A 10,294-nucleotide genomic window follows, 5' to 3' on the forward strand; every position below is an offset into this window, starting at 1 on the left:
ATTTAATATGTTAAGAGTGGATATTGGAGGAGGAAGCCGAACGTGGACGGTTTAGATTGAAGTCAAGATGCCGAAATGAATGGACTTGATTTCTCGGTGATTTGGTAGTGTGAATGGGCGAGAAATGAACAGTCCACACCAGGAAAACTATGGGTTCTACTATATGCATATGTATATATAGAAGCAATAATACATATGCTATAAAGCTTTGATATATTATCTTCAAACTGCTAAACAGTTTGTGTTGATTACAAGATATATGAAAATGATAACTTAAAAACAAAATAACATTAACTTATATATTTGTATTTCTTGGAAGGTACTCAAAATAACCCATAACGGAACATCTATTGGGTAAAAGCATGGTATCAACTGTATTGAGTGCTTGCGTCGGGTCCCTTACACCTATTCTTCTTAGTTCAATAGCTTCCTCGCTGTCCCATCTCCCACGACCCGTCTTGTTCCAAATCAACAATGCACAGCATACTCTCCTCCAGTTCACCACTAATTTGGCAGTGTCTTCATCTATCACTCCCCCATTTTCCCATGAGTTGTATACCAGTTTGCGAACGGCAAAGAATCTCTGGGCCTCAGGAATCATTACAAGGACCCTCAAAAGTGCAACCTTGAGGTCCTCCTCCTTTGTAACATCCGGATCATAATTAGATAAGATGTCCGCTGCTTCCATCAGAGCTTTTCTACCAACTTGTACTCCAACAAGATTCTTCCATCCAGTTTCTTGGGGACCAAGGGAGGCATAATTGCCTCTGAACCCAAGAGGTGTTGAACCAGGAATCAGGTGGTCCTCATCTTTAAACGTGTACCATTTGTCCTGTTTATTCCGGAAGCCCACAAGGTAGAGGTTGTCGTTGCGAAATGCTAACCTTGTGGAGTCTCCACTTTGTCCGATGAGATTGGTGAAGTGCCATGCTAGTGGCTTTTCCCCGAGATGCTGCTCGTCAAGAACGGTGTGGTACATCATGCGGCATCTCCTAAAATAATCGACGCCAGTGTCAAAATCTCTTGAGTACGAGAGGTAGCCTCCGGTTCTTGGATCCAATTCGGTACAGTGTGCGGGGTTGGACCATTCCCTATCAAAACGAATTATTAAACTTAATTAGAGTTGATCAGCTAAAACATTATTATATTTCTTGAAGATGGAACAACCGATATATACTTACTGGGATGTTATGGTCGAAGGCATGAAAACAAGCAGCCATATGACTATCACTTGTATTTTCTTTGGGATGCGGGGCATGCTACATTAACAAGTTAGAATAAACTCATGTTATAAAAAACCAATCAATAACTACCTAAAACTATGAAACACAATGGATTTTTTACAATTTGGTTCTTTTGAAAAACTTATTTTATAAATAAACCCAAAAAAAACTTATCTAAAGAATGTAAAACTTCTTTTTGGCGCCAGTGTCGCTAGCGCCATCGTCCAGAGAGGTTGGTGCTGACCCCTGCCGCCGTCGTAGCCAAATACTGACGTAGCAAGGGGAGCGCGCCAACCTCTCTGCCCCCCTACCAGGTTCTCCCTCCCCTCTTCTCAAATTTACTCAAGAGACTTTCAGTTTTATTTTTCCTATATAAAAAAACAAAAAAAATAGTACATTGCTTTCTTTTATATCCTATAAAAATATGGTTTATTGAGTTTTTTTTCTTTTACATTCGAGTGTGTTTCCTTAAAACAGGCATAACTTTCTCATACGGACTCGGAATTGGGAAATTATATATCCACGGACATGTACAGAAAAAGTTACATTCGATTCTCCCCGCTTTGCTGGGTTCGGCAAAATTGGAACCTCCAAATTCCGCTTGCAAAATTGTGTTTTCAAGGCGAAAAGCTTTTCGGTAGAGCTTTGAAAAATTCTACAGGTCACATATTTTATTCATTTGAGTTTAATTTTTTTATGTTTGGTTCTTGTGTGCTCCTAAGTATGAAAAAAATATAAAAAAAGAAAAATAAAAAAAAAGTTGCACATCTCTTCTCTACACTAGAGGAGAGGAAAAAAATGGCGTGGGTTGAGGAGGGGGTGGGTGGGTGGCGCCAGTCTCATTGGCACGCTCCTCTTGCCAAGTCAGTGCCGACCCACCACGGTGGCAGGAGGACGGTGCTAGAGAGGCTGGTGTCGTCCTGTTGGACCATGGCATCAGCGACTGTAACGCTCCAAAAAGGACCATTTCTGGGATAAGTTTTTTTAGCGGTCTATTTGTGAAATAAATTTTTGAAAAGGATCAAATTGTGAAAAATCCAGATGAAACACATATATCTAGTATAGGAGGGTAGGGTATAGGATTAAATTAAGAATAAATATTATTACATATATGTAAAACTCAGGCCCGCAATTTTTAAACTCGAGTTCACATTTTAAAAACCTATCAAATTTGGTTAAGTTTTGTAGAGATGATTTCTTATATGGAGAAGCCAACTTTGTTCAAATTTTAAGCCATTTAGACATGCGGAGCCCACGATGCATTACTAAGATAAAAAATTCTAGTTACACGTGGTAAAACTCGGACCCAAAATTTTTAAACTCGTGTTCACACTATGAAAACTTGTTAAATTTAGTTGAATTTTGTAGGAATGGTTTATTATATAGAGAAGCAACACTCCCCGTCTCTCCCAAATTGTGCCGGCTGCCCGGGCCGGGCGTCGCCCTCACGCAATTTCCCCCTATGCGGCCTCCCTCCGGACATCACGACTTCACGACCTCCATCCCGTGTGCACTCCTCTGGCTGCCCTTCCTCCAAATCGCCCCCTTGTTCCCTCCTCCCCATGTCGAGCCCTCAAATCCTGTTGCTAATGTTACCTAAGTGGAAACCCCAAATGAGGAAATTTGTTTGTTTTTTTATCAAAGAAAAGGAAGCGAGGAAATCTGTGGGGAAAAATTAAGAGTCCACTCTCTTTTTATTTACCAGGTGTGATTTTCTCTTTTGTGATTGCATGCACTGACCTCTGACTGAATCACCGAATTCTGTAAAAACCTAAATTTGCATTCAATCGTACTGTTTTGAGCTAGCTATGGTCTATGTAGTTAGCTTTATTTTGAAGTATACTGATGAGGGGTGTGCACATGGTTTCCATCAGGAAGGCTGTCTCATCCTATTGGTCAGTGAAGGGGAATGGACGTGGCAGTATAAATATCCTAGAATTAGGTGATGATCACTTGATCAGGTTCGACATCACAGTCTCTCCCATTTACTTTCTCTGCTCTTTAACTGGAGGCGCAGTGAGTGCTATCAGTGTAATTGAAATAGGGATTTTCTATATTTTCTTTTCTCTTTGGATTTATTGCAAAATTTCAAACAGTTGTCAATAGACAAATTATTTTACATCTTTGCAAAAGGACAGCAGCCTACTCAGGATGGTGGTGCCTCTGCACACAGGTTTGGAGGAGGGCAGCAAGCAGATGCACCAAAGGGAGCTCAAATCCAAGGAATGATGTGTCAAAAATGAGTTAGCTGGAGAAGAATCCTGGCAGGATATGACATAAGTCGAGCAAACTAATTGCTACTGCAACCATCCCTGGTCAGTGTCTTTTTGAGATGCCTTAAAGGAAAGGCATGAGATGAGCACTTAAAACTGGAGATGCTCCCCGCACAAAGGAAGTGGCGTTTCACTTCTCAAGAATATATTTGCAAATATAATGGTGTTTAACTTTTTTTGTTTGAATTGTTTAGCCACAAAGGGGAGATCAGGTGATTCCAAAACAGAATATTTAATTTAGCCTATTGGCAAATATATTGGTGTTCAATTAACTTCTGTTTAATGAATTGTATACATGCACTAAAAAGCATATCAATCTGTTCGTTGATGTGTGCTTCCCAAGTTTGATAAATTGGCCATTGTGTTCTATTGCAGGATGCCAGGATCCAAGTATACAATTGTTCTTCTACACAGATACTGATATTTAATGGTATATCTGATCAGTTTACAGTGTTCATTTTTCTCAAAACGTCAAGAATCATGATGATCATAGTGACAATAGTATAATTACAATTTTATAGCAAATATTGATATTGATTTTGAAACTCAGGACATTCATGTTGACCATAGTGATAACGGAAACCCACCAGTGCAGCTATTTATCATTAATTCTATACTTTGTTGTAATTTTACGATTCAGATGGAATCTTGCAAACATTTGCGCTCCGGATATATATTTCATCTAAATTCAGACCTCTATAATTCTTAGCCACTTATTCCCCTACCTACACTCAGGGCTTCTTCTATTCCAGGACTGAAAAACATTGAAGCTTGATTGATCTTGTGGTTGTATATATGCTGTGTGATTGATCGATCTGTAGAAATATGTTGGTTCCAAATCTTTTTAGCTATACATGTGAGTTTGCTGGGAAGTCTAGCTTGCTGTTCTTTTAAATAACTAAAGTGGATTTCATTAAAAGTAACCTTTTTCGCTGTTCATTAACCACTCAACAAAATGTTCATAAGGTAAGGTTCCATCGTAAATTCTGAGTATGTGTATATATATATATATATATATATATATATATATATATATATATATATATATATATATATATATATATATATATATATATATATATATATATATATATATATATATATATATATATATATATATATATATATATATGTTATACCTTGATTTGGTATTTCCTAATAATAATTTTAGATGGAGAAAATTCCTCTTTGATTTAAATTTCATATAAGATTTTTTAAAAAACTGAGATCTGACAAAACATTTAGTGTCCATATAAAATGATAGAATTTTCTGTATGAAATCTATGTCCGTTAGGCAATACACCACAGGAACTTCCCTAAGCCACGAACCTAAATCTACTTGCCAAATCTTTTGTAGGGAACTACTAAACCATGTTTTTTCTTCTAGGCTAATTAAAATTTAACATAACTGATCACTGATCAATGTAGTGTTCGTTCATTCTCTATATTTTGTTTAGTTGGCATACATTTGCTTCCTTCACAATCCCCTTAACCCTTAATTTATCTAACGTTGTGCATAACTATTGTGGTACTCATGTCTCATGCTGATATATTCAGTACGTCATGATGTTCAGTACATCATGGATCTAGCTGTTCTTGTGTAGGTTGTTTTGGAGTACATATTTAAACAAGACTTGAGTCATGAATTTTTTTTTATTGAACTTGAGTCATGAATTGGTTAACCAGTCCCAACTGACACACAATGGTATATATGCACATCTAATATTCATGCGTGAAGAGACCATATTTGTATTGAAATCAGTTAGCTCATATTTACTTGACAAGCCAAGGGCGCGCGTAGGTAGAAGATGTCCATAAATGTTACTATTATTTAATTAGATAATTAGAAAAACTTCTGCAATAGTTGGATCATCATTCTATTTTTTTTCTTAAGAAATAAACAAGTAGACTTATTGCTATTCATATAAAAAGCAACCTCTCTGTAGACCCTTCTATAGGTAAGTGTAAAGTGAATATACCAAATACAATGGTTTGGTAAGTTGTGATAGTTAACCTAAATTTGGTGCTTTAATGATTTTCAGTGTCTTGTGTGAAATGAAAGATAATCCTAGATAGAAGATGGCATCGTCTGTCTTATCCGATACAAATATTCAATATTCTTTTGTATACCGCACATTTCAGAATTAGTGTCAACGATATATATCTCTAGATAAAATTCCCTATGTATCCATGAAAGTTCACCTAATCCCTTCTATACATTTGAATTTTGCTCATTTCCTTACATACCCATGAATTTTAGTTTGGATCCCTTCCATGCCCTTTCTGTTAGTTGACCATCAATTGACCGTTAAATTCTTATAAAAAAACCCATTCTGCCCTTTGCTATGAAGAAACATAATAAATTAATGGAGTACATTGTTGGAGCGTTGAAGTTTGTTGGATGGAAGTATTATATTTATGAGTTTTTTATGCACCATATTATTTGTGACAAATTTACTTTTAGATATGAAATAAAAAGTTAATACTTATTAGTTATTAAAAGTTGTTTATGTGTAGCATATGTGTTTTGTTAGTAATACAACAGACTAGTTGTCTAAGACAAATATGTGTTTTGGTAGTAATACAACCAATTTGTTGTATAAGATAAATATATTTATATGCAACGTGTTTTGATAGTAACACAACAGATTTGTTGTATAAGACAAATATGTATTTTGATAGTAATACAATAAATTTGTTGTATAAGACATATATATAAACAACTTTCAATAACTAATAAATAAGTGTTAACTTTTTATGTCATATCTAAAAGTAAATTTGCCACAAATAATATGGTGCATAACAAACTCATAAATATAATAGTCCATCCAACAAATTTCTACGCTCCAACAATGTACTCTATTAATTTATTATGTTTCTTCATAGCAAAGGGCAACATAGACTTTTTCATAAGAATTTAACGGTCAACTAGTGAAAAGGGCATGGAATGAATCCAAACTAAAATTCAGGGGTATGTAAGGGAATGAGCAAAATTCAAAGGCGTAGAAGGAATTAGGTGAACTTTCGGACTGGTTCAGAATTAGTGTTGTCTTATGTTAATTTTTGATAGTCATGCTAAAATGCCTCCTGTTTAAGTTCGTGATGACAAGCTGTATCGTCTAACAGTTTATATATATAAAAAATATTTGATTTTTAGTATTTTCAAATGATGTCTTGCTTAGTCATTCCATGGTTAATATGGTATTCCTGAGTGCATGTTCTCTACAAATGTATGTAAATACGTGGAAGACAAAACCAAAACATTCTCGGTTTTTATGGATCTTTACTAAAATAACAAACATGTGTATTGAGCGTGATACTAACTGCGTCAAATGTGCATTCAACATGCACAATTACTAGTTATAAACTAAAACTCTTCTAGCCGTTTCTTCATTTTCCTCTCATCTACTACGGCATTATGCTGCCCTCCCACATGACACTTCTTCTAATATATTAGACTGGTAGGTAGTACGACCCTCACAAAATAACTCATATTTCACATTTCCCACACATACCAATAGAAAAGAATAAAAAACTAGAGTACGCTCCATTTTATCAAATCCAAATGCAATTATACCCCTACTTTATCTAGTCTCAGTGTATTTGTTCCATACTTCAACAAACTCCAATGCAATAATTGCTTAAAAATGAACTTTTTTTGGATAAACAAGAGGACTTTGGGACACAGTGAATAAATGTTACCTGGTAATCTTGTGATGCGTAGGATTATTTTGATACTGTGCACCTTCCATGACAAAATCTGCAAAATGACATTATGTCCATTCAAATAAGACCTTAACTGGAAAGAAGGGAATATATGGAGATTGCATAAAGGAAGGAGATACTCCCTCCATTTCATATTATAAGTCGTTTGACTTTTTTTCCTAGTCAAGTTTAACTATGTTTATAGAAAAATTAGCAATATCTAAAAATTGAATATAGTTTGATAATATATTTGTTTTGTATTCAAAATACTAATATATTTTTCTATAAACTTGGTCAAACTGACTAGAAAAAAAAGTCAAACGATTTATAATATAAAATGGAGGGAGTAATATTTACCTGAAGAACGGAATAAGTCAGTCAGTATCAGAATGCAACGATTCCCTCTAGGGTAATCTTATGCTCCGCAGGATTATTTTGATACTGTGCACCTTCCGTCACAAAATCTGCAAAATGACATCGTGTCCATTCAAATAAGACCTTAACTGGAAAGAAGAAGGAAATGGAATTTGCATAAGGAAGGAGATAATATTTACCTGAAGAACGGAAGAAGTTAGTCAGTGTCACAATGCAACGATTCCCTACATGGGTAATCTTCTGCTCCGTAGGATTATTTTGATACTGTGCACCTTCCGTTACAAAATCTGCAAAATGACATCGTGTTCATTCAAATAAGACCTTAACTGGAAATAAGAGAATGGAATTTGCATAAAGGAAGGATATAATATTTACCTGATCAGAACTGAAGAAGGATCAGTCAGTGTCACAATGCAACGATGCCTTATATAATGCATGTAGCGGTTGTAGGTTGCAGGTAGGTAGCTAAGAACTGAACCTACCTAGGTAGATAGCTAGGTGTTAGATTGCAGGTAGGGGTGGATAGCGCGTTGGCTCATTTAGCTTGTGAGCAATACACCATAATAGTCTTCACATCAAAGATAACAGTAGCTGTCAGCAACAATTTTTACAATTGAATAGAAAATCAAGTAACTGGCAAATCACACAGCCTTGGCACAAAATTTTTGTACAGATCAATTTGGAATATTACATTCATCAACACAACGAGCTTTACCAGATCTGGATCTGACAACTGGTAAATCACATGGTCTTGACACAACTTTTGTACACATCAATTTGGAATATTGCATCCATCAACACAATGAGTTATCCAGATCTAGAAGTCTTGTTATATTGGAGCCAACCAAAAAACCAAGCAAACAAATAAGTCACTGTAGAGATTATGGGTACCATATACTCACAGGGCTGTGTTACCCAACTGGATATCGAGGGTAACTCGTAGTAAGGACTCGGGCGATATATTAACTTGTGTACCAAGGATTTATCCCGTAGTCTTAGTCGGTTACAATTGTAAAACATCTGTAAGGTCTTTATTGTAATTCCGACCCCTTCACCTATATAAGGAGCGGTCAGGGGCCTCTTGAGGGAAGAATCACACATCAGGTCGTCAGATCAATACCACAATCCGCGGAATATTTCTCCGGACAGGAGTATGGTATTACTTCTCATCGAGAAGGCCTGAACCTATATAAATCCTTTGTCTCATACCCCATCCACTTTCATAGCTTGTTCACTACCCCTTTTAGTATTGCCGAAATCTAGTTTTGACAATTGGCGCGCCATGTAGGGGTCTGTCATGTTTTTCGCTGTCACGCCCTGATAAATCCATCCCAAATTAAAAATCACTTTCCAAAAGGAATAATAGAAATTATTAAAAGTCTAAAAGAAATCACTAACACTAAAATAGGTTCAAGAAAAACTCGAATGTGGCTTGGAGTATTTTTCTTAAATCCTCCATGCTCTAAATTGGTCCCTCAACTTTTACTTGAATTTTCAGAGCACAATAAATAATTTAAATGCAACAAAAAAAAACAAGTTCAGAGTTAATTAAAAATGAAAAGCTAAAAATAATTCTCTCCTTATCTTCGGGCCATTTTCGACCCAAAGACTGTTTCCCCTCCCCGCTCAGCCTCTCTCTCTTTCCCTCCCTCTCGGGTCGACGTCCCCTCCCCCAGCCCATCCGTTCCTTAAGCCAACCCAGCCTCTCCTACAGTGGGAGCTAAGCAATATTCCATTCCATTTCCATATTACCACCAAAATAAATTCTCCATACTTTCATATGCTTTCTTCTCTTTAAAAAAAGAAAAATCCTTTTGAAAAAAAAGAGAGAGGAGAGAAAGGCATGGTTACGAAAAGAAAAAAAATAAAAATAAAGTTATGCTCCATCAAGCATGAGCATGATATAAAATAAATAAATAAATAATGTAGCCATGCCCTCTCCTGAGCAATAAAAGAAGGATTTTTGGGAGAAGAAAGTATACACAAAGGACAAGCATTTTCTTTATTTTTCTTCATATATCATTTCCATCATATACCACACACATCTTGCACGATCTTGATCTTTAGTATGTTTAGTTATCTGCTCTAGTAAAAGTTTTTGACTCAGTAATAAATGTGAAAGCAAGTATGCCATGTTTGATCTCTACCAAGCTCCACATATCAAACCTTAGAGTAGGAATAAAAAATGCAACAATTGGTAAGGAATTCATACCGATACACTTGGAGAGACTGAGTGAATCAATTGAGGAACTTGGTTTTCTTTTTCAAAATCATTTGAAAACTTCCGGAATGAGAGTTAAATAAAGATTGGGTGATTGGTACTCTAAATTGCTGTTCTATCTTTCAACCACCCAAGACAAGGAGAAGCAGTGTCTCGTGGGAATCAGGGGTAAGGGTAAGCCACCGTGCCAAAGATTATTTAATATGAGAGAGAGTACATATACCTTGCACCTGTATCTTTGAGATATGCAGCATAGTAGCAACTCCTGATCAACAACCAAGTCTTTGTTTCCTTTCGTCCTTCACTCGGGACGAGGAAAGGTTCAAGCTTGGGGGGTTTTGTAGACGGTCGTTATCGATCAGTTTCGACCGTCAATATTACCAAAATAGAGGAGAACTAGTGATTCTTGCAATGCATATATCTGTTAGAATAATAAACTTCCACTAGTATTAGGTATACTAACCTCTTGCAGAGAATGACAATAAAATGGAGGAGAA

The 10,294-nt window shown here is 36.1% G+C and overlaps 1 protein-coding gene across 1 annotated transcript; it reads right to left on the reverse strand.

Moving 5' to 3' along the window:
* Positions 1-125: 125 nt before the first annotated feature.
* On the reverse strand, positions 126-7,860 carry LOC127768937 (protein synthesis inhibitor I-like). The gene is made up of 5 exons (XM_052294606.1): positions 7,756-7,860; positions 7,559-7,665; positions 7,199-7,256; positions 1,182-1,259; positions 126-1,091 (listed from the first exon to the last, which is right to left on the reverse strand). The coding sequence occupies exons 3-5, from the start codon at positions 7,246-7,248 to the stop codon at positions 296-298; spliced, it is 924 nt and encodes a 307-aa protein (XP_052150566.1). The 5' UTR covers positions 7,249-7,256; positions 7,559-7,665; positions 7,756-7,860; the 3' UTR covers positions 126-295.
* Positions 7,861-10,294: the final 2,434 nt, after the last annotated feature.

The sequence above is a fragment of the Oryza glaberrima genome, chromosome 3, assembly GCF_000147395.1.
Source record: "Oryza glaberrima chromosome 3, OglaRS2, whole genome shotgun sequence".
Taxonomy (NCBI): Eukaryota; Viridiplantae; Streptophyta; class Magnoliopsida; order Poales; family Poaceae; genus Oryza; species Oryza glaberrima.